Source organism: Coffea arabica, chromosome 1c, assembly GCF_036785885.1.
Source record: "Coffea arabica cultivar ET-39 chromosome 1c, Coffea Arabica ET-39 HiFi, whole genome shotgun sequence".
Taxonomy (NCBI): Eukaryota; Viridiplantae; Streptophyta; class Magnoliopsida; order Gentianales; family Rubiaceae; genus Coffea; species Coffea arabica.
In genome coordinates this window covers 57624187-57649308 of record NC_092310.1, presented here as the reverse complement: position 1 = coordinate 57649308, position 25122 = coordinate 57624187, and the positions used below count along the sequence as shown (strand labels likewise).

General features: G+C 36.5%; 1 protein-coding gene and 1 pseudogene across 2 annotated transcripts; one reads left to right on the top strand and one right to left on the bottom strand.

Moving 5' to 3' along the window:
- Positions 1 to 7164: 7164 nt before the first annotated feature.
- On the top strand, positions 7165 to 13043 carry LOC140037502 (uncharacterized). 2 transcript variants are annotated; one of them, XM_072081732.1, is made up of 13 exons: positions 7165 to 7425; positions 7538 to 7619; positions 7700 to 7789; positions 7990 to 8067; positions 8156 to 8230; positions 9274 to 9326; positions 9862 to 10012; positions 10192 to 10302; positions 10912 to 11038; positions 11191 to 11288; positions 11943 to 12081; positions 12585 to 12637; positions 12752 to 13043. In XM_072081732.1, exons 1-13 carry the CDS (start codon positions 7283 to 7285, stop codon positions 12860 to 12862), a joined length of 1311 nt encoding a protein of 436 aa, XP_071937833.1. In that variant the 5' UTR covers positions 7165 to 7282; the 3' UTR covers positions 12863 to 13043. The 2 variants fall into 2 exon arrangements, with proteins under 2 accessions (XP_071937833.1, XP_071937841.1); XM_072081740.1 differs by having other exon boundaries at positions 7175 to 7425; positions 7553 to 7619.
- On the bottom strand, positions 12949 to 16786 carry LOC140037500 (multiple C2 domain and transmembrane region protein 5-like; annotated as a pseudogene).
- Between the last annotated feature and the right edge of the window lie 8336 nt (positions 16787 to 25122).

Genomic DNA, 25122 nt, shown 5'->3' with positions numbered 1-25122 from the left:
AGTCTAATATTGATGCTACAAATGTCATAGTATGGCCATTATCAGTCCGAATGTCGATCTTATTTGAATAGATAAAATGGAGAAAGGGCTAATTTTGTAAAAAAAAAAAAAGAAGAAGAAGAAGTGTCTCTTTTGATGATGTGTCACATGAGTGAAGAAACTCAACAAAACATGTGGTATCTAGACACCGATTGCAGCAATCACATGTGTGGAGATAAGAAGACATTCTCTGAGTTGGACAAGCCATTCCGTAGTACTGTCAAGTTTGGTGATAGCTCTACAAATTCTGTTATGGGAAAAGGAATGGTAATTATCCAAATTAAAGGAAATTCTTCTACCCACACTATTACTGATATTCTTTTTGTTCCAGACTTCAAGATAAATTTGCTTAGCGTGGGTCAGTCGCTCGAAAAAGGGTACAAGATTTCTATCAAAGATGGTATATATCAGATTCGAGATGCAAAGTTGGACTTAATTGCTCAAGTTAAAATAACGGCAAACCATATGTTCCCACTCTATTTGCAGAACTTGACTCATTCATGTCTTTCGGCAAAATCGAAAGATGTGGCATGGTTATGGTATTTTTGTTATGGCCATTTGAATTTTGGTGGATTGAAAACCTTGTAACAGAAAAATATGGTAGCTGGTTTATCTCAAATCACAACTCCTTCAGAAGTTTGTGAAGAGTGTGTTGTTGGCAAACAACATCGGGATAGCTTCCCAAAAGGATAATCGTGGAGAGCAAAAAAGCTTTTGGAGCTGGTTCACTCTGATTTATGCGGACCTATAAATCCGTCATCTCATGGTGAAAAACGTTATTTTATGACGTTTACTGATGATTATAGTCGGAAAACTTGGGTCTATTTTTTCCAAGAAAAATCTGTAATATTTTCAACGTTAAAAAATTTCATGACTCTTGTTGAAAAGGAAGCAAGCAAATCCATAAAATTTTTTCGCAGTAATCGTGGTATAGAGTATAATTCACAAGAATTTATAAATTTTTGTGAGGAGCATGGAATTCAAAAGCAACTTACAGCAGCTTATACGTCACAACAGAATGGTGTTTCATAGAGGAAGAATCGTATAATATTGAACATGGTGAGGAGCATTTTGACAAAAAGTGGTGTTTCAAAAAATTTTTGCCCTGAAACTGTCAACTAAAGCATTCATATATTGAACAGAAGTCCCACGCTTGCTGTTAAAAATATGACGCCTGAGGAAGCATGGAGGGGACGAAAACCAACAGTAGATCACTTCAAAATTTTTGGATGTATTGTCTATGTTCATGTTCCAAAGCAAAAGAGGACAAAGTTAGATAATAAGGGGGAGAAATATATTTTTCTTAGTATTAGTGATCAGTCAAAAGCCTATAAACTTTATAATCCTATCACCAAGAAAATTGCCATCAGTCAGGATGTAATTTTTTATAAGGAAAATTTTTTGCCATGGAGCAGCAATATTATTAAATAACAAATACTCGCTGATTTTGATGAAGTTGATGAAGAAAACATGTAGCAGTTGACGGAACAAATTCCACCAAATGGTCCAGATGATATATTAAATTTCCAAACAGTAGCAGAAGATGAAAGACAGCCTCAACATATTAGAAAAAGACCTGCATGGATGATTAATTTTGAGGTAACTGGAATTGACTAATCTGAAGACCCACTTACATATTTTGCACTATTTTTCGATTGTGATCCTATAGGTTTTGAATAGGCTATCAAAAATTTGAAGTGGCAGAAAGCAATGGATGAAAAAATTACAACTATTGAACGAAATAATACATTGGAGTTAACCAATCTTCTTGAAAGACAACAATCTATATGTGTCAAATAGGTGTACAAGACAAAATTAAAGGAGAATGGAGAAATTGACGAGTACAAGGCACGTCTGGTAGCTAAAGGTTATAAGCAAGAGTTTGGAGTGGATTCTAGAGAAATTTTTGCTCCAGTTGCAAGGCATGACATGATTAGGATGGTGATTGCATTTGCAGCACAAAATTCATGGCCTATCTTCCAGTTAGATGTGAAATCAGCATTTTTACATGGTGATTTACAGGAACAAGTATTTGTTGATCAATCTCCTAGTTATGTGAATGTTGGAAGTGAACATAAGGTATGCAAACTCAAGAAAGTATTATACGGGTTAAAACAAACTCCACGTGCTTGATATAGTCGTATAGATGCTTATTTTTCTAATGAGGGATTTAACAAATGTCCATATAACCATATACTTTTCATAAAGATTGGAGATGAAGATAAATTGCTGATTGTTTGCTTATATGTTATGATCTTATTTTTACTGGAAACGATAGTGCCACGTTTGAGAAATTCAAGAAATCTATTATGGTCGAATTTGATATATCTGATTTTGGAAAGATGCATTATTTTTTGGGCATTGAAGTGGTGCAATCTACTGATGGAATTTTTGTCTCTCAAAGAAAATATGTACAAAAAATTCTGAACAGGTTTCAAACGATGAATTGTAATTCTGTTAGTATGCCAGTTGAAGTGGGTTTAAAACTCATCAGAGAACCAGGAGGAAAGAGGGTTGATAACACCCTTTACAAACAGATTGTGGGAAATTTAAAGTGTTTGACAGAAACTAGGCCTGATATTATGCATGCTGTAAGTTTTATTAGTAGATACATGAAAAATCCAATAGAGACAGATCTTCTAGCTACCAAGAGGATTCCTCGATACTTGTGGGGAACCATTGAGTATGGATTATTTTACAAGAATGGAGAAAAATCTGATTTGTTTGATTTTACTGACAGTGACTATGCAGGCGATTCTGATGATAGAAAGAGTACGTCTGAGTATGTATTCATGATGGGTTCAGTAGCTATTTCATGGTATTCAAAAAAATAACCAATTGTTACATTATCAACAATTAAAGCAAGTACGTAGCTGCAACTGCTTGTGCCTGTCAAGCAATTTGGCTAAAGAATATTCCTGAAGAGTTGTATTTTCAATAAGAAGGAGCTACTACAATTTATTGTGACAATAGTTCTGTCATCAAACTCTCTAAAAATCTTGTTTTACATGAAAGAACCAAGCACATAGACGTGAGGTTTCACTTTCTAAGGGAGCTCACAAGGGATGCAATAATTGATTTTCTCTACTACAAAAGTGAAGATCAGATTGCTGACATAATGACCAAACCATTGAAGTTATCCATGTTTCAGAAATTAAGGAAGCTACTTGGAGTCTGCGCAACTGATAAGTCCTATTAAACTGAATGTTTAAGAAACTTTCAATTTAAGGGAGGGATTGTTAGAAATATTTACCATTGTTAATTAATCATATTTATTTATGGTGTTAGCGGAATTAGTGGAATAACTAGTGAAATTAATGGAGTTAGTGGAGTTATTAGTGGAGTTAGTGGGATAGTTAGTGGAGTTTATTTAAACTCTATAAATAGAGTAATTTCATGTTATGAGAAATATCAATTTTACAAAGAAATAAACACTTGTCCTTTGCTTCTTTTATTATTTGTCTCAATAATTGTAACAATTCTGACCTTCCCAATGCGGGGATCTCGAGTTGCGGCTGCGACGGCTGCGTTTTTGTCAACGCGAACATTATCAAACACCCCATTGGGGACAAGGGCGTGCAATCATTCCTGACAGTTTTGGTCATTTTCAACAGCACGTAACTTTAGTTGTACACGGCTTAATTTTGTTAGCACAACGTGTAACTTTAGTACAAAATTTTGCGGGCTCCACACACGTTATGAAAATCGATGTACAACAAGTGATCTGAATCGTACATTTTTTTAGCCAAAATCTGACCATGAACAGTTCAGAATGGTGATGACCGCTCCTGCCACTCATCTCTCCAATGGTGATGACGGTGCAAGGGTCAAAGACTTCCCAAGTGTACTGCTCATTCCATTTGGGAGACAAGCTGTCCACTACGGTCCTAGTTCGGACCCATTTTTTACCATACTTTGCCACACAATAGGCGTCAGTGGAGCCTCCCTTGCCTTCCTTAATCTTAACGGGGATGAGATTTGTAGCACCTAAGACTCCAACCTCGAGGACACCAATGTGGGGCTTCCAGAGCTGGTTTGCGGTTGACCTATTCTCAACCATGGGAACAGGTCAGGTCCATTGAGGACTGTCTGCAGTAAAAAAGCGTTTTATAGATTAAAGGGGAGTATGAGCGAGCATGGACTGCTTTCGAGGCGTACTTGGAATGATGGTCCTAGCGGTTATGAAGCTTCATTTTAGGCCATTTTTTCTTTTCTTTTCTTTTTTCTTTTTCAAGTGTACAGTAATGAAGGGCCATTTGTATTGAGAAAATAGGTTTCTTCGGTGGTGTAGGATGTGGTAGTTGTGAGCTCTTTTATTTGCGTAGAGAAAATGAGAGAATATTCTGACCTCTAATTTTGATAATCTTAAAATATTCACAATACAATGGAGATGCAGGTCGGGGACGTCATCTTGTATATTGATCAATCAATTTTACCCACCTACGGTTCGATTACGGGATTGAACAGATAGTAGTACTAGTTTTTTTCATCTCAATGAATGAATGTGGGGATGGCGCGGTGCTCGGTGGGTAAAAAGTCAAACCACCGCCGGAACCGGAAAGCTTTGGAGCATTTTTTGCGTCATAGTAGTATTCCTCAAAATATTCTTCTTGATTTTGTGTTGTGCACCAAACAGAAAAATGATTTACTAATTTTTTTTTTCTCGAAACGATAAGGGCGAATTTCTACGAATATTGTTAAAATAAAAAAAAGTTGACAAAAGTGGTGTAAATTGAAAGTTGGTTCTAAATTAAGGGTCGCCGCAAACGGCAATAGAGGCTTCTCTAAAAAAATTGTTTTCATTTTTCAATTTTTTCCTCTACAAAGCTAAGAAGCGATTTTTTTTTTAAAGCCTTCACCGCTCGTGAAATAAGCGGCGAAGGCCAAATTATTATTTAATCAAAATACAATTAAGAATCGCCACATAGTTGATATGCGGCGATTCGTTTAAATTTTTTTTCTAAAACCTAATTGTAATCCTAATCATAAATTTAATTCTAAACTCGAAATCACTACATCCTAACACGTAATATAAATCCTAGCCACGAAATCTTAAATTTAATTTACCTATAAGAATTGTGCTAATCATGCATGCTGTTAAATGAAAATAAAATATGCCCAAGTCATCCCTTTTTTAATATTTTAGTTTTAATGTTAATATAATTAATGATAAATAATATAGCATTTAATCATTTCAACGATAAATGAGTGCAATAATTAACACATGAACTTGAATGATAATAATGGGAGATTTGACAAGAAAAATTCATAAAATTTAAATATCACCCACCAACACGCCTCTTGCTCTTATCGCGCGGAGTGGTAAAGTAGCCATATTTCCAATGCATCTTTTCATGTGGTGGATCTCATCTCAATTGTAGTCATTCGAACCTTCGAGGTGGTGCTTGCACTTGCTCAAGCGTTAGGTCCTCGTCATCAGCAATGGAGGGATCCAATACAGAAGTTTTTTATTCTTTTTTTTTCAATAGGAAGTAGGACTTAAGAAACAAAAAGGGTGCAAAGAAATTTGTATTCAAAACTCTAATTTCTAGAGCCTAAAAAAAGTCCATGTATCAATTATATTTTTATTATTTTTAAAATGTTTTTATTTTGCTTGGTTTTGCATGTGTTCTATTACAAATTTATCCATTTAATATGTCCGATAAAAGTCAGATGCATGAATTGAATTAACATTCATATTCAATGACGCTATCTTCATAAAGCATAATTGGTTTCTTCTTTTCTCATGAAAAAAAAGGACCTTTGCAGCAAATTGGGGGCTTGTTTGGAACCCCAAGTTTTTAGAAAGTTTATATAATATTAATTTTTTAACAATTTTTGCTACAGAAATTTCAAAAAACTTATCAAAATTTTTAACCTACACACCTTAAAAATCTAATACCTAAGAAATTTTTTGAACAAAAAATCTAATACACAAAAAAATTTTAACCAACCCACCACTCCAACCACCACCTCTACCACCTCTCCTAGCCCCGATCACTTAAAAAAAAAATTTTTCTGACCTCCTCCCTCACCCCCTCTCCTCCCCTCCCCTCTTCTCCTCTCCCTCCCCCGCTACCCTCCCCCTCCCCCTTTGCGGTCTGGTAGCAGATCGCAGCTAAGGAAGGAGGAGGGTGGCGAGAGAAGGAGAGGGGAGGGGAGGAGAGATGGTGAGGGAGAGGGTCAGAAAAAAAATAAAAATCCATTGCGATCATCTTCCTCTGGCGTCGGAGTGCGAGGGGGAGGGGAGAGGAGAGGGGGAGAGGGAGAGGGAGAGGGAGAGAGAGGAGGGGAAGAGAAAGGGCTAGAAAATTTTCCCATGGCATGAGTCGGATGACCAGATCTGGGTAGGGTGGCGGGAAAAGGGGGGAGAGTAGAGAGAGAAAAGGCAAAAGAAAAATCCATGGCTGCAAGTTCTCATGGCTGCTGACGGCGACGGGGATGGGGGAGGAGAGGGAGAGAGGGAGAGGGAGAAGAGGGGGAGAGAAAAAGAGGAAAAAAATTTTTTCCATGGCTACTGGTTTTTGCTGGTCAGAGGCAGAGGTGCCGGGGGAGGGGAAAGGGAGAGGAAAAAAAAGAAGAAAGAAAGAAAGAAAAAAGAAGAAAGTTTTTCATCCTAAAAATTTTCCTTACAACTTTTACAATAATCTTCAATAAAATTTTAGACAAACACCTAAAAAACTCACCTTACAAACAAGCCTTGGATTTGCGGCAAATGATCACCTTCGCCGCAAAGGTCATTTGCGGTTTCAAGAATTCCAAAAATGGCAATTGTTCACTGACCGTTGATCAACTTTGGTCCACAAATTTAGTCCTAAGTGACATTAAAAAATTAAAATTTTTAATTAAAAAAATAAAAATTTCTTCGCCGCAAATTTTGTCTGCGGCAATAGGATTGAGAAATTTTTCCCTCCAAATCACGACTGTTGAAATATGTTAATCACAGTTGAAACATAAAATTGTATCGATTCTTAAGAACATGAATAAAAAAGGAAAAATGGGTTGGATTTTTTGTTGCTCCCATATTCCCACCTGCGCGGCTCTTATATCATCCACACTTCCACTACAACACCACTTTTATGATAATTTTTTATTTTAACAATATTCCGCGAAATTTACCGATAAATTAGCAGTATTATACCACTAGTTGTAAGTGGATGGAGCGCAGCGGGCAAAGAGATAAACTAATCTCATCCAGGTTGCGGGATACATATCTGCGCAAGTGGCCTTAGAAAAAGTAGCAATGGCGTCACCATCATTGCACTCGCTTCCTGGTGGATTGGCGGTTGCAACTAATTCATTGTATTCCTGCTCCAATTTCCTACCGACTCCTCCTCATTCGTCTCCACCGCGCTCCAATTCTTCTCTCATCACTCGCTCTCCCAGGTACCTTGCTCTTTTTTATACTACGTCGCAAAATTTTTTTTTTTTCGCTTCTTCGAATTGTTACGCGTCGTCGTCTGCGGCATTGCTATCGGCTTGTGTTTGTTTACAGCAGAAATTTGTGTGACAGGAAGACGATGTCAACTTCAGCTCAAGCTTCCTCATCGCTTCCACCTCTCCCCGAAGATCGCATCGTTGTTGGTCTTTTTCCTTTATCTACTTGCATTATTTTTTTTTTTCCATTTACAATTACACTGATAACAGCGTACTTATGCAGCTAGGTTGCGGAGCAGTGTCGGTGGATTTCTTGGCTGCTGTGGCCTCTTACCCCAATCCGGACGACAAGACTCGTAGCACCAGCGCTAAGGTTTCTCTTCCTATTATATACTAATCGTCTATTTATTATTTTCTTTTCTTTTTTTTTTTTAAAGAAGAAGAAGAAGAAGAAAAATCTTTTACATATGAAATTACTCGTGCCAAAATTATTTTGTATACGCTTTCAAAATGTTAAGCATATTGGTTGATGCTTGCTCCCAAAATGACTGCGTCGGGGCCTTTTCTGATTAGCTGCAAGGAGGGGGAAATGCAGGGAATGCTTTGACTTGTGCTGCTCGATTGGGACTGAAGCCGCGGCTGATATCCAAGGTCTACTTTCAACCGTGTAATTTTTTAACTGAACATTCTCGAGTAATATATATTAGGGGATGTTTATCGCTAGAAATTTCTTGAGTAGGTTGCTGATGACCCCCAAGGAAAAGGGCTAATAGAGGAACTAGAAGCTGATGGCGTTGACACGTCCTTTCTTGTGGTGGGCTTCTTCGGATCTCTGTTAATTCGTGCAAAACTTCCATTTCTTTTACTCGCTCGAGCTTTTCTTTGGCATTTTAATGGTGGACTTCTTTGTTTCTGTTACTCATGTGAACCTCTATTTGGTGTGTGATTTTGATACCAGTTTCTCCCATCACAATGCTTCAACCTTTACTTGCTAGAGTTCCAAGGGAAAATATGATTTACATACATACGCAACCACCTTGACCTGCAATCTCTTCAAATGTGATGAACTCCAAGATGAAGCTACAGAGCATTTAGGAATTAGGAATTTCTGTTTGATGTTTTGGACATCAAATGTGCAAGGTTAATACCTTGTTGATTTAGAATGATGAGCGCCAATGCTTGCAGTCATATGTACACTTTAACTATATTCTTTGTTTGACCTGATAAACTTACCTTATTGAAACTTGATATATTGTGGCCTCTCGTTGCTAGGAGCAGTCAATCCTCTGTGATAGCACAACCTTCAACTCATCTCAAAGTTGATATAAAGTATTGCAAAGTTTGGCTTTGTGAGCTAAATTTTGGTAAAGTGAAGGACAACTTTGACCTGCTTTTGGCTTTTGATGCTATTTCAATTTTGTGGTTTCTATATTTTTGTAACTAAAAATATTAGGGGAAAGGTAGTTACCCAACTCAAAGGCCAGGCTGGCCACAAGCCCTATTCGTGCTTTAATGGTTTTTACAGGTCGCCTACCAACAAAAGACTGCTCCCGTGGATATTTGGACCTAACAAACCTTGCTTGCTGAATATGACTTTCTGATAGATTACTCATTAGCCAAAGTGCAGCTAGTCCCAGATTTTCTTTTACGTGGGTTAAAGTCAACAGCTAGTTTCCTGTGTTTTGCTTTCCACAAGGTCATGGTGGGTGTTTGGTAGCACTACCATCAACTTTTTCTTTGATGTATAAAATGTACTGTATAGGAGGTGGTTCCCCTTATCTTTTTCAAGTTACTCTTCTTTTAATCTGTAACGTTTCACAATGTTCACTTAATTTTGTATTGGTATATTTTTTTCAGGTATCAGAAGGAGGCAATTCTCCATTCACTTATATCATTGTCGACAACCAAACGTGAGTATTCTGCAATATATTAATGATTTTGTTGCACAAATAGGAGTAATTTACTTAGGATGGTTCTGTTTATCTGCTTCTTCACTGGATGTCAATGGTTTGCTCATTTGTTGTGAATGATCTTTCATTATGTATATCTCTCTAAAGCCCGGATATTACTTATGTTTGGCAACACTGTGTACTTTTACCTGCCTTTAGTTGTTAACTGAAGCTAGCAAAATTTTGATTACTCCTTGTTTAACATTTCCTGGGCTAAGTGCTAGACTTTAATTTGGTAAAGTATATGGTTTTTGTTTTCTCTTTTTCTCATCTCTGTTATTTTTAGACTATTGATTACTATGAATGAATGCAAGAAGAATGGCGGCAGGGTTTCAGAAAACAAAAGAAAGGCAGTTTAAAGATGCAAGCTTTTTTCGCTTCCATCTTTCGTTTAAGATTTTCATGTGAAGTACTTGAAATCTAGAGTTTTCTTGGCTGTGTTAAATAGATTGCTTCGTTTTATTAACTTGGAGTTTTATTTCTTGAAATATTTCAGGAAAACTCGCACTTGCATTCATACTCCAGGGTTCCCGCCCATGATACCTGATGATCTTTCAACTTCTAACTTGTTAGCTGCTATTAGTAGAGCAAGGCTTGTATATTTTGATGGAAGATTACACGAAACTGCTTTGCTTGTTGCACGGGAGGTAATCTTCAAGTGTTTGCATTACTTTCGTCTAAGGCTAATTTTCTGCTCTATACAATTTTAGGAACTCATACTTACTGCACTATTGTATGTGAGCGTTGATACTTTCAGAGGTAGCTGGTATTGTTGAAACTTTTGCAAAGTGAAAATGACAGAATGCTTTCTGATTTTCCAGTACAGGCAAATCGCAGGGCAATTCCTATCTTAATTGATGCAGAAAGGAAGAGGGAGGGATTAGATGATCTCTTAAGTTTGTCTAGTTACGTTGTATGCTCAGCAAAATTTCCACAGGCAAGTTTAGGCTTCATAAAAGCTGCTTAAATAGTAATCCTTTTGAACTGCTGCATGTCTTTCTATTTATAACTCTAGCATTGCTACCCTAGTTTTTCTAGGTTGTTAATTAGAGGAGTTATGGTTTTTTCATAAATTGGACTTTTTGGGATCATAGCAAAAGTTTGTTTATACTTGGTTGGTAGCTGGTAGACCATTGCAGCAGATGTGAATTATTGACAAAAGAAGTTGTACTCTTTTCATTGGATTAAAACAAGGAGACTGCAAAGGGTGGCAATAATGTCTGCTTTGTTTCTGGATTTTTGAAGTATGCCATGTGAAATACTGAATTAACTTGATGTTCATTAATCAGGCTTGATTTTAAACAATTTGTATCTGTGAATTAGATTCCAGTCCATCAATTCTTTTATATTGTGCAAGCTTTCTGATTACAATCTGTAGGATCATCATTCTTCGATTATAATCCTTGCTGGAACTGCTTTGGAAAAGATTCACCTTCGATTGCATTGGATCATCAGTTTCATATTTTGTCTTTTTTTCTCTGTCGTTGCCTTTTTCCTTTCCCTGTTTGAGGAGTTATTTGCAAATATCTTACATCTTTCCTTGCAGGAGTGGACTGAGGCGCCATCTATCCCAAGTGCCCTTGTTTCTTTTCTTTTGAGGTTGACTAATGTCAAATTTGTCATTGTGACATTAGGCAAAGAGGGATGTATAATGCTGGAGAGGGGCATGACTGGTATGCACATGCAACCTCTTTTCCCCCACTCTTGAATGAACTACTATGTGTGTATAGACATCTTCAAGATCATGATTGGATATGTGGATCAGATCTCTTTCAATTTGCTTCAATTTACCTCACTTTCTGTTTGTCAAAAAATGTTTCTGCAGAAAATGCCCAGTCTGAAGAAACAGATATAGATGATTTATGTGATATACTGAAGAAGAAAAAAGATAGTAATAGCAACTCGCCAACATGTATATCCTCGGTAATTTCTTTTCATCCTTGAAGGTTTCGGCAGTAGTGTAGCTGAAATATATGAATTTCATTTATTCTGCATTGAGTTTCACATGGCAATCATTTTAAAACTATTTGAACTGGATCGAATTAAGCACAAACTATATTTTATGACACTTAAATCCGGGTGTTGATGATCATAATTCATTAACAATGCTGAATTTTGAGTTGGATGCTGTGTGTGTTCATTTTCTTGTCTGGGCAGTCTTTTGGAAGTAGCAGCATGCTCACTTCTGTGTAAATTTTATGAGGAACTTACTGCTGAGAAGTTCTTTAGACACATGCATATACGATAGTGGTGTGTTGTATAAATGAAAGATCTGGCCGAAGTATGGAACATGCAGAAATTAATACCTTTGTAAGAGGAAAATACAATATTTAGGTGGCATGTGGCCTTTTTTCTTGGAAGATGAAATCTCATGACTTCAAGTTAACCTGTTATTTTTGGAAAGAGCTTTCTTCTTTACCTTGCTGCAGAAAGAAAAAACAATACAAATTTGATCTGCAGGTCTTGTTGGAAGCATTTGAAAGTAGTCTGTCTGAGTTGTAATAGTTCCTAGTAATTTCACTACTACTCTGTGACATTAGACTTTATGCTGCTTTTTCCGCATTTTTCACCCAACAGGGTGTGAAGAAGTTATGTGCGAAGGGGATTGGGACGGTGACTGGAACACTATATGTTGGAACAGCCGAGAATATACCTCCTGGAGAACTTGTTGATACAACTGGTGCTGGAGATTCATTTATCGGAGCTACACTTTATGGTAAGGAAAGACAGTTTTTGTTCTTGTTCCTGTTCTATCTCTCTCTCTCTTCCTTTTTTTTTCACTTCCTTAGTTGAAAAGGCTTTTTGCCCCTTAATATACTTTAAATTCTGCTGCTGCTGCTGCATCTTCCCCATGAACTAAAACACTCGGCAAACACACACACACACACCCCACATAGACATTGTGTATGTGAGTGTTTTTGAGAGTGGCAGAGTTGTGTATTGTATCATTGTAGTATGTGGTCTTTGAAAACGCAAAATTGATTCTGTTATTTTATCAGGACCTCTCTCTCTCTCTCTCTCTCTCTCTCTCTTAAGGCTTGAGGAGGATCTAGGGTTTCCAATCTGTCAGCCATCTAGAAATCTATTACGCTTTCCCTTGCAATCTCTGCAAATACGGAGTGTCCATACTGTTTTATGACACTTCTTATAAGTTGTACTTCGGTGGCTGGGCATTGATGATATCCACATCTAACCCTTCATCTCTACGTTGTTTTGTAGCCATTTGTGCCAGCATGCCACCAGAAATAATGTTACCCTTTGCAGCTCAAGTGGTAAGTAAACTTTCCTCCTGCAAGTAAAAATGCACTAAAAGCTGCTGGGGTCCGAGCAATTGATTGACTGGAGATAGCTCACCAGTGACATCCACTGTGTGTCGTTAATTGCAGGCAGCTATTAAGTGTAGAGCATTGGGCGCTAGGACTGGAATTCCGTATCGTACAGATCCTCGTTTGGCGTCTTTTTTAGTTGCTGGATCCCAAGAGGTGGCCGCGGTATAGGAGTGTTGTTTAACAGAAGCATATCATCGGGCCGTCGTCTTGGGTTTTTCATTCTCGTGTTTTTTGCAGTGTTTTGGTGGACAGATCTCGTCCTTTTGATGTTAGAATACTTGCAATGATATGGCATCCATTGGAAGGATGGGCATAATATATTGAGAATTACGTGGATTTTTTTTTTAAACTATTACAGATCTGGTACTTGTTTATTGCAGTTCCCAGGTGTTAACATTTACTAATTCAACAGGTAAGATGCAATAATAATACAAAAATATATATATATGGCGAGGAAGAATTGCAAGCTTGTGCATGCCTCGGTTCAGCTGAATTCTCAACTAGCATTAAAGCATAGTATCCTACATAAATTACAGTACAAAAGCTAATCACTAAACTAAACCAAACGATGGGTGACAGACGCACGCATTAAAACATCTCTGAAGCGCATTTTTCTCCCAAAAGACAATACACCTTCTACCGTTCGATATCGATTTCACAAAAAAAACACACACACACACACACACAGAGCAGTACGACTGTGAACACAGAATTCAGACTGCCTATAACATACCATCAGCATTTGTTGGCAACCTCTTGAAGAAGCTGACGGCTCTTGAAGGTAACCGATTCCTAAACTTGGGTGGCCTCAGAAGGTAGAGCCCCCAAAGAGCCACGACCCACTTAAATGGCACCAGATAGAATCCACAAGCAGCAATGAAACAAATTATGACAAACAAGAATGTCGCTCTCGGATCGCGCCAACTTAGCAGTGCTTGAAAACGCTCGCCTTGAGTAGCCATATCCCCGACAACAGACTGAATCCTTCCGGCAACACTCCTTAGTCTATCATACCTAATCCTAACAATCTCCGCACTCCGACTCGAGGGGAAAGAATCAAACTCCTCATCCAACTCATCTGGGTGCACAGCATCAGCATAGGACAGTCGAGTGTCCATATGAGGCGGGTGGCGTGGCCTGGACCTATATCGCCAGAGTCCGACGGAAGCCATGATCAGCAATACACAAGGCATTATGAGCTCAGGCACCAAGACGAATACCATGAAGACAATCATGAACAATGCCGAGTACACGGGCTTGTGCCAATTGCGCAGAGACTCCAAGAACCTGCTCGCGGCAACGAACCAGGCTAAGATATTTGTGAGCCTAAAGAAGTTGGCTTTGCTCTTTCTCATGCTCCACATATGAGAGTCATGATCAAGCATGTACTCAACCACATCTCTTCCCAAAGGTGGCTCAGCTCGACCTAGCCTTGACGCCACCACATTCATAGCCTGGTATCTCAAACCATCCAATTGATTTACGGACAATGGCAGCACGTAATGCATCTTCGGAAGCAGAGGCATTGAATACATGTGTAGCACATTGACCATATTAGCACAAGAAAACCGAACAGCCAAATGAAGCTCTCCCGTCTTCTTTACTCCGGAGGGATGCAACATGAGGAGCGGATAAGCATGAGTATAAACTCTATATCAGATTCGAGAGTGGACAACCTAATTCTGACCTTCCCAATGCGGGAATCTCGAGTTGCGGCTCCGATTGCTGTGTTTTTGTCAACGCGAGCATTATCAAACACCCCAATGGTGATGACGGTGCAAGGGTCAAAGACTTCCCAAGTGTACTGCTCATTCCATTTGGGAGACAAGCTGTCCACTACGGTCCTAGTTCGGACCCATTTTTGACCATACTTTGCCACACAATAGGCGTCAGTGGAGCCTCCCTTGCCTTCCTTAATCTTAACGGGGATGAGATTTGTAGCACCCAAGACTCCAACCTCGAGTACACCAATGTGGGGCTTCCAGAGCTGCTTTGCGGTTGGCCTAACATCACTGCTGTACATGGTGGCTTCATCGAGTACATGGTAACCTCCATCAAGAGAGGCTCGGAGGTGTATTCTGGAGGCAAATCTCATCATAGCCTTAGACTCGTTCTGGTTGTTGAAGTGAATATCAAGATTGAACCACCTTGAAGTCGCTGGCTTTTCATCTAACCTCCGCTCAATACCTGTGACTGGCAGCACCACCCTCCCAACAACCTCATCCCTGTTGGGAGCTATATGATCTTCAACTGAAACCAAAACATAGTCCTCAAACGGTTCCGCAACCACAAAAAGCAAGTCTTCATTCCAAACAGGGTTGGAAAGGCTCTTATTAGCCAGAGGTGAAGCAATTCTGGTCCTCAAAACTTGATTCCCAACTTGAACTTTCGCAAAAAGCTCAGGATACCTCATCATTGATGACCCTTTTTCGCCCATGACAACATCCTGCCCTTCAATAACATGGACCCTGAGGTACCAAAGCTTTGGCGAAAGATAAACCTTCGACTTTATCGAGCACAAACCCTCAGTATGCACATTTGCCGCCTTGGAATGCCAAGCCTCCCCGAACGCTTCGTCGGCTTGAGTCCCAAACCAAATGGCTACCATCACTTCACCACCTTTGGCCTTCTCCCCTTTCTTGTCCTCCATTCTATACCATTGAGGCGCCAGCTGACTATCTGGGGGAACCCTCTTGGGAACCTCGTTAAGGTCGAACCAAACACGACCCAAGAAGTCATCTTTGTTGCCCTCCTTCACAAAAATCTCCACCACTGAAGATTGTATGCAATCTTTAGAGAAGGCGAAAACTTGGTCCCACTCGGCATTATTAGTCAAGGACACCCGCTTAGTAATTCCTCTGTAATTCCCAAGCTTCACCTCTGCTACCAGCTCCCCACCACCACCAAAGACAGAAGAGATATCACGGGCCTTGACAACTCTAACGTACAAGTACTGCATTTGCTCTACCAGGTCGTAAGTCGAGCTTGTCTTGTCCTTGTTTAGTGGGCCCCCACCTAGGTGAGGACTTGTCTCTTTCAGAGAATACTCACCCGCTGGCCCTGGGGCGCCTGTGGAAGAGTACACAGCAACTCCTCCGTTACCAACACCACCCCTTCCAACCCCCAGGCCTGCCGGGTTGACGACAGGCGGGATGGTAGGATTTGGTCCGGTGGTGATAACAACAGGTTTCATCATGTCACCCGGGCCGCCGGGCTCTACTGGCTTTGGGTGGTTATGAATTTGGAAATTCAGTTTGTTCTCTTGAGTCAGCTGCTGTTGCACCGCCAGGTTGGTTCCTTGCTGCTGCTGCAACCTTTTATTCTTCTTGGAGACCATGACGCCAGCGCCATTATTGCCATTGATAACCTGCTTGACTTCTTCTCGAGACGACAAGTAAAGCTTCAAGGTGATTTCTCCACGGACATGAGAAAACAAGCTCCTCTTATCGAGGGTATAAAGCTGAGCAATTTCTTCACCTTCTCGCGCTATACTCGACCCCGAAACACGAACCTTTCCCAGAAAATTCCTACTGTTGTTGGATCTTTTCTCGTTGAAGACGTTCACTTCGATCGTTCTGTAAGGGAGGTCAGCGACGTCGTTTACGGGAAAGACGAGCTTTTCATTCCAAACGGGATTGAGGTCCCTGTACTTGACAGTGCTTCTTTCCCTGTGATTTTCGAACTCAACCTCGACGAAAGGTGATGAGGAGCCTTCCCCATCTTTTGGCATCAAGTTATGGGCTCCCACCACTTCTACCACCAGCTTTTCCTTGGCATTGTTCATTGTTGGTTGCTGAGAAAGAAGGATGGAAAGAAAACGTTCGGAGCAAGAGGGATGTTATGTTATCAGGGGAAGACAGATAAGAATGACTGAACCGGAGAAGGGAGGGGGATAAAGATTTTGGGGACGCAAAGAATTTTAGAGTGCAAGTTTAGAGTAGTTTTCGTAATCTAGCGTTGAAATGCAGACTGAAGAGAGAGGGTTGGTTGGTTGCAGAGCTGAGTGCAGGAGAACGCAGAGTCGAGCGGAGAGGGGAAGAGACAAGAAAGAAATAGAGTAGAAAGGCATGGATGGAGACGGAGATGGAGATAGATACAACAGTTTTTAGTGTACCAGTTCACAATCCTACTCACTTACCTTATACTCATATCATGGGCGCGTCATTTTCACCCTGCTCCATTAAGGAAAGTAAATTAAATATTCATGTCGGAATATCAATACATACGGTTTATTATTTATGAATCTGATTCACTTGGCTTCTTTAACAAATGCCACACGTCAACGGATTTTCTTTTTCACACCTAATGTCATTCTCTATCCCATTTTTTTATTATATTGCTATTTTTTCTACACTATATTTTAACTCGTGCTATACACGGGATTATATTTCAAATCAAAAAATATTGTATATATTTATATATTGTGGTACAGAATAATATATATATAGACTAAAAATTTTAAAGAAGTATATGCTTAACATGTTGAAAATTTTTTAATTTATAATGATTTACATAATAGAGAAATTGTTAACACATTTAAGGAGAGGGTTAGGTTGGGTGATAAGATGAGAAAAGTTTTCTAAAATAAAAAAATCAATTTATCTGTATCCGACAAAATATATTATGTTATACCCATACATCAAAACTTATAATATAAAAAACAAATTATAACCAATTTATTTTCTTCCATTTTTAGAAAAAAAAATCTTTCTCTTGTCGTGTACCGCTAAAATTGTTGGCTGCATTTTGATTAGCATTTTTCATAAACTTTAACGTAAATTGAAAAAAAAAATCTCTATAATATATGTTTTTAGAGTTCTCAAAATTATTAAAAATCATCATCATTTCCTTCTTTTATTATCCGCTAGCTAGTCATGAGATGCCTTCTATGACTTTCGTATTTTCTATCATGATACCACTCTCTCTATTATTATTTTTTTGTTATACGTGTCATATCTCTGCAATCCCCTTTCTTTTTCTCTCCCTTCTCTATCCATTCTTGTAATCCATAATTCTTCTTCAACCTTTCTCGCCACTTTTCAACTCTTTACCATTTTCTTCTCTCCTTCCTCCCTCCTATACCCAACCTCTAAATTCATATCTCTGCAACGTAATATATTTAATTTTACCTACCATAATGAAAATATAAAATTGAAAATTGATTGCAATTGTTGCAATTATTAGTATCTAAAAATGGAAATGAAAAACTGATAATATCTATAATATTCTCAAGTACTACAATCAATATATATATATATATATATATATATATATATAACATAGCAAATACATATTTACATATGAAGACAGCAATAAGAATACATAAAATAATTAATGATACCAAAAGTTATTCTTAGTGTTTGGGTTTTGCACTATTACTCAAATCTAATCAGGTTCAAATTTGGACCAGATACATACAAATTAAGTATCATTTTAGGGTTGAATGTTCTATTTTTTTCTCTTAAACTATAATGTTACTTTTTAAAAAAATTTTGGTAGAATTGGTGTTGTTATTATCAAAAAAATTTCCACGTTAAAAGGCTAATAGTACTTTGTTTTTTATTTAGTGATTTCATAATTTAGATTTCATGAATAATACCATTCTTGATTTTTTAAATCCACGACATTATTTCCTTTTTATTTTCTATTTAATTTTGCTCTTTTACTTAGGATTACTAAGTTAAAAGATAAAATATCATCATTTACTTTTTTGCTTTTACTAAGTTTGGCAATATTTTCTATTTATTTACCCTCCCACTAATAAATTTCAAACCAAATTCTTATATAAGTGGAGCCACTTCTTATTTATTTAAATTCGAATGGCATGGAAGCCACTTCTTACTTAGGAAACTGTTATTTGCACTCCATTTTTTATTATTTACAATTTCACCATTTGTTTTATCATATCATATAATTAATGAAAACTATATGATCAAAATGATTATTAAAGTGTGAATAGCAAAAAATGGAATGTAAATAATCTTACTTATTTAAATTAATAAGAAAGTATGAAAGGATGTTATATCTTGTTATGGTCTTATAGAAGTTTTAATTGGAGTAGAATCATAAATAACGCAAGGCAATCGAAAACGTGATAGGTTGAAGGTCAAATAGGATAACATGCACATTAACCAACAATTTGAAATGAAATGATTTTAAAAAGTAACCAACAATTTCAAATGTGAAAAGAATATGTGGAAGTTAAGAGAAATATATTTTATAAATTAAATTAAATGTGAAATGCTAGAAAAATATAATTGGTAGTGGGAAGATATGTGGAAGTTTGTTGCTAAAAATCCCTTCCCAAATTTATATAGATATAGATAAATATCATGTTTTAATTCTTTTTTATTTCTTTAAAATTCAATAATTATTTACTGAGTAATATAAAAAAATTAACAAACTCAAAAAATCAAAGATTTTTTTATGAAATTTCTGCTGTATTTTTTAATTTTAGGCTGTATATATTATTTTTTTGAAACTGTTGTATTTATTTTTATTCAATTAATAGTTATCGGATCTTAAGAAAATAAAAAAAAACTAAAACATGATGTTTATATAGAAGAAATAATAATAGTAAAAAGTGGGATAGAAAATGATATAAAGTGTGAAACAAAATATCCTTTGCGTGTCTTATGCTACTGCTGTAGAAAAATATGCATTGTTTAATTTCTTATTAACGGATTCCATCCAACGGTTGTGCTTATTTCGAATTTCTATAATATTTACATTAATTGTTTAACGAAAACAAATATACATTCAAAACTATTTTAACCCAAAAGTTCAAAATTTTTAACAACAGTTGCACACTCCGTTCGCTACTGTTCGATTACAGCCTTAGGCAAAAACTAGTAGTATATAATTTGATTAAAAATTATAATTATGATATAAGTAAAATAATATTTTAAAAAATGGCTATACAAAGGAAAGTGAAATTGTTATAGTACTACGAAAAGGAAGGAAAATTTATGCATAAAAACATTTAGGGATAATTTCAACAATCTTTCTTGAGATTTCTAACAATTTCACTTAACTCCCCTTTAGTTTAAAAAATTACAGATACCTTATCTGGCATAGTAAAATACCTATAATGCCATCCACTTGATAGACAATTTTAAATTCAAGACAATACATTTATAAAATCTAAAAAATATATGTATTCTCTTGTCTCTTATCTATTTCTTGTTCATCTATTTTCTAGTTAATATAATACCTTTTTATTATCTTTGATTTTGCGGACATTAGCAAATTGAATTACAAAATCAACAAAAAAGCAAATTATGTGTCAAATTAGAAAGAAATGTAGAGACTCGCAGTGATAGAAAAATAAATAATGAAATTGATCATTGAAACAGGAAGAAAAACTAAAGATGTAGAATTTCTCATATTTTGTTGATTGTCAAGAAAAACTTTCAAAAAATGTCAATAATTACCTAAGAATTTCTTTCATTAGATTAGAAAATTTTTATTGTAATTTTATTGTAGAGGTAAAATTTATTCTCTACTTTTAAGATATTAATATTGTTAAAGCCATTGGAGGATTGTAATGGCGGTTGTAAGTCAAATTAGCTTATATTAAAATGGTATTTAAACATTGATATTTAATTTTGGAATATGAAATTGGTTGTCAATGGGATTTTTGTGTGCGTGCATGCGTGTGTGTGTTTTTTTTTTTTGCATGACAAGTATTGATATTGTATATACAATTTAGGATCTTTAAGACATTTATTTGGTTTTAGAACTTATATTTAGATGATTGTTAGAGATTAGATTTGTTGATTTGTGCAAAGTGTAGAAGAAAAATAATTGAGTGTACTATAGTTTTATTTCTTATTTTTGTGCAAAAGAGTTGATTTGTTGATTTGTTGAGAAAATCTATCTTGTTGAATTTACATTGTTACTAAACAATAAAAGTATAGGAGGTATATGTAATATGTAAAACCTAAGGCCCTGTTTAGATTGTCATTTTCTACCAAAAAATTACGTCATTTTCCGTGATCACATTTCTCTATTACATTTTTTTCCGCACATACATCAAATCGTTACAGTAATTTTTTCATGAAAAATGCACTCCAAACGGGGCCTAAGCTTTCGAAAGCTCTCTCTAATTGTAAAAAACCTCAGGAGAGGTTTGCGAAAATTATCCCATACATTTACTACCCCCCTTGCTCTGTTCTCGAGCCTAGCCACAGTAACGTGAGCACTTGATTAGTTTTCAAAAGCTTGCGTCATACTTGTTACGTGGCACGCATATCCTTCTTTCAGTAGCTAATAAGTAGTAGCGCAGCATATTGAAAGTTACCAGCGCCATAATTAGGAATTTAGACGTCAAAAAACTGCAATGAAGGTGCAATTTAAGAAAATGTTCAGCGTAGATCCATCTATTAAACAGATTTACATGGTGCGTTATTTCTGAAAAAATTGTTCGTTTTATAGTCCAATTTGAAGGGTTCAAAAAATTTTTTTTGTCGTGTGATCTCTATTTCGTCCCGTCTTCAAGATGAAAGTTTTGTAAATTGTACAGCGCAAAAAACTACGTACACTAAAAGATAGCTGGCTGTTATTGGTGAACGAGATTTCCAAAGCCTTTGACCGCCAAAGTGGCAAAACAACCTTTGGGTTTGTCGCATTCCATTTCCAGCCCCAGCTTTGAATTGCCAGGCTACAAAATGCTGCACAAAATTAAGAAACACACACAGATTGTTTGGACCGCAAATTTTATTTGATGGACGTATTTTTTAATTATTTTTTTATCTCTTATATATTAAATTATTACAATAATTTTTTTTATAAAAAAAATCTAAAAAAATTAATTTGCTTCCTATTCTTGAAAAGAGCAAGAAAAGAAAAGAAGTCTTACCGACGAAGAATCCGAATCGGGGCAGTTTGATTGTATACTATGCGGACAGAGAAAGAGAGTAGTGGCTGACGTTTGTAAGTTGAAGATGCTTGCGCAGAGGCGCGTGACGGAATCTGCAGAGAATCTGGTCAATTTTTGGTTCATTGACATGGAGAACACGAAGTCTCGTGGTCCGAGGTTTTAGGGCAGTCGGGAGGGAAACCTGCTGCAATTCTTTCCCTTTTTTACTGCTTAATCCCTTCCAGACTATTGGTGTGACGTTTTGAGACTTTAAAATTTTTAAAAAATAGTGAAGTAATGGTTATAATAGTGAATTTATTTTTAAAATTATTCTTTGTTTTTGAAAATAGCATTGAAAGAAAATAAAAAATAAATTTGACTTTCATAAAATAAAAAATATTTTGACACGTCCTAAAATAGAAAATATCACACTTGTAATGGGATTGAGATACTGCGTAGTACTTCTATTATTGTTTCCTTTCTTTGTCACGAATTTTATCCGTTTTGAAGAACGAGAGAGAGTATACTGGTTTCTTTTCACTGGAATGTTGGACCATTGCACTTTCAGAGTTGACAGTGGCGCGTGAATTACGGTGCTTCTAATTTTAATTTTGGGATAATTTGCAGAAACCTCCCTGAGGTTTGTGACAATTTCACTAAACTTTTATAAGATTTAAAAAATTACATTTATCTCCCTTAACTTGATAGTTTTAATAACAAAATCTTAAAATAATATATTAATTTGATCGATTTTTTAAATGAATACTCAAAAATGTCATTGTGTCATGAGTTTTAATTTATTTTTCATACAATTATAATATTATTTAATATAATTATAAGAAAAATGTGCCATATTTTTCATGTCCATATCTACTATTTGATAAACAACTATAACAATAATAATTTTATTACTATGATATGATACTTTTGATGGTATCTTGTTATGGATTTAGATTTATAAGATAGAAAAGAAAATGTTGAAATAATTCATTTAGAATTTATGAATTTTTATAATTGTGAGATTATCATAATTTAATAATGCTTTTGGGCCATTTTTTGATTTATTGTTAGTTTTAATACCAAAAATAGAAAACAAAGATCAACGAAAATATTGGATTACTTAAAAAATTAATTCGTCAAAAAAAATCACTAGTTGGATATTTTGTTATAATAAAAACTAGACCTAATAGTAGTAGTTCTGTAGTTTTACTGTAAAAAAATTAAAAAAGGAATAAGAAGAAAAAATAATGAAAAAATAATTTTAAAACATATTCTAAGTATAAGCATATCAAATAACAGAATTTCATTAAAATATTTAAGAGTAAACTTGTCATTTCAAATGAAAAGGAAGGTAGGTATATTTTTTAAATTTTATGGGAGCTCAGTGAAATTATCAAAAATATCAGGGAGTTTTCTGAAATTATCCCTTTAATTTTCCTGTATGGATTATAGCTGTCTGGCGGGGCCCACCCTCACTCTTTCAGCTGCGCTCGGAACCTGGGACAAGACGCACACACAACACTTTGTCACTCGTCCTGGGAAGCTGTTCTGAACGTTATTACGCTCAGCCTTTTTAGGCGCGTGATTTTGGAATTTGGGGCATCTGCAACCTCTGGCCTCCGTCTCGTCTCCTCCTCGTGTAATGTGGAGGGAAAATACACAGTTGCTGCGGCTGTACATATCTAAATTATCTTTAATTCTGGCCAGCCCAGCCCACGGGTCCGGTTCGGGCCGTTTTTTTAAGCCATTCCAGCCGTGAACCGCTAGCATCAATTCCAATAACTGCTCAGCCGCCGCTGCTGTAAAGGTACATTGCCAAAACAAATATACTACTACTACGTTCTAGTATAACGCACACACGAAGGATTAGTTGGGTAATGACTCTTATCCAATACTAGACAATGCATTATCTGAATCGTCCCTTTGAAATTGCCTTGTTCTTTTTTTTTTTTTTTTTCTTTATCTACTGGTTTAAGTTTTCCTATAGCTGCTACTCGGAAAGCGTTTAGGCTGCTTCTTCACACGATCGACTGGAAATGCAAAAAAGTTATCGACGGAGAAAAAGACAAGTCCCAGGGTAAGAGAGGGTGAGGTGCAGGCAATATATTATAGGCTATCCATTTTAGCGAGGGGACGTCTCGAAAGGATAGAAGATGTCTTCTCTTCTCTTCTGATGCACTAAAAAAGTTCTATTGTCTCTCCTCTCAGTTCTCAATTCTCAAGCCATTCTCCTACTCTTGTGTTGGGCCTCCTATCACAAACACTACTGGTGCTAGCTCTAGCTGCTGCTGCTTTCCCTATAATGGAGTAATCGCTCGGCTTATCTACAAGTTGCTACTATAATGGGGTAAATGCCATCGGGGTTAGCTGAGTTGGTGCTGGAGTTGCCTAGTTAGGTCCTGATATTATATGGTCAGGTTCGACTTCTTCTATCATTTTGTGTATTTTTTGAGGGTGAGGTGCACAGGCGCAAGGCTCGACTACTTCTATCGTCTTGTGTATTATTTTTGGAGGTGAGGTGCACAGGCGCAGCTAATTAGTCTGGTCGAAGGTTTGGGAGGCTCCTATGTAGAAAAAAAAAAGTAAAGCAATTAAACGTTCTCAAAGGCAACCTCCAATTTATACCTTTTTTTTCCTGAGCAGCTCCAAATTGAAATTACTACTAGTAATTAATCTAACAGTAAACTAGTTATCCCTAGTCCAGCTGCTCTTCCTTCACTTGGTTGTCGTGTTACTTTTACATTTGTTATCTTCTTTGGGCAACTACCAAGACAGCTTTATAGGAGCATTTTAAGACAGTCACAACGGAAAACAAACTAGTGGAAATAACTCGTAATCTTAAGCTGCTAAAAGGCAGGAAGTTTTGAATGGGCAATCGGCACGGAGCAGATGTATTGTACAGGTTTGTTTGGATTGGCCTTTTATTTCCCCAAATATATTTGCTTATGTTATTATTACAATTTTCAATACACCTTTTTACCTTTTTATCTCACATACATCACATCATAAAAAGTGATACAGTAAAAATATCTCCAATAACTTACAATCCAAACAAACCCGTATACGTAGATTCATGCAAGTCAGGAAGAAATGTTGTCAATGGTCTACATGCATTTATAAAACAATAAAGAAATTTTAGGTGGTTTCTCCGCCAAAGGCCACAGCAGGATCCGTTTGACAAATGAGTTTTTTAAGTGCTTGTTTATAATTTTATTGTAATTTATTTATAATTTTATTGTAATTTATTGTAAAAATTTTATGAATATTTTAAAATGTATAATTTAAAAAATTTGAGAAATTTTTTGAGATTACTATAACAAATGTGCGTTGATATACTAGCATATGATACGGTGGTATGGTCTGATGACATACTACTCGGAAGTTGGGACTTGGGGGGTCGGGGAGCCTTTGAATTTTGATCAGACAAAGGCTGGAGTTGGGCTGAGCTATAGGGGTTCAAAAACTTGGAGCTGTGCGACACAAAAGAGAAAAGCTAAAAAGGACAAAAAGGTTAAAAGCAAGTCGGGAAACAGAACAGACCAGCTTGGAGTTTTCTTTTTATGTCTTT

Bases quoted from the DNA above. Each gene is read 5' to 3' on its own strand.
- LOC140037502 (XM_072081732.1), top strand. From the start codon at position 7,283: ATGGCGTCACCATCATTGCACTCGCTTCCTGGTGGATTGGCGGTTGCA. The intron at 8,231-9,273 runs GTGGGCTTCTTC...TATTTTTTTCAG, and splicing joins TTGACACGTCCTTTCTTGTG to GTATCAGAAGGAGGCAATTC. The intron at 10,303-10,911 runs GCAAGTTTAGGC...CTTTCCTTGCAG, and splicing joins GCTCAGCAAAATTTCCACAG to GAGTGGACTGAGGCGCCATC.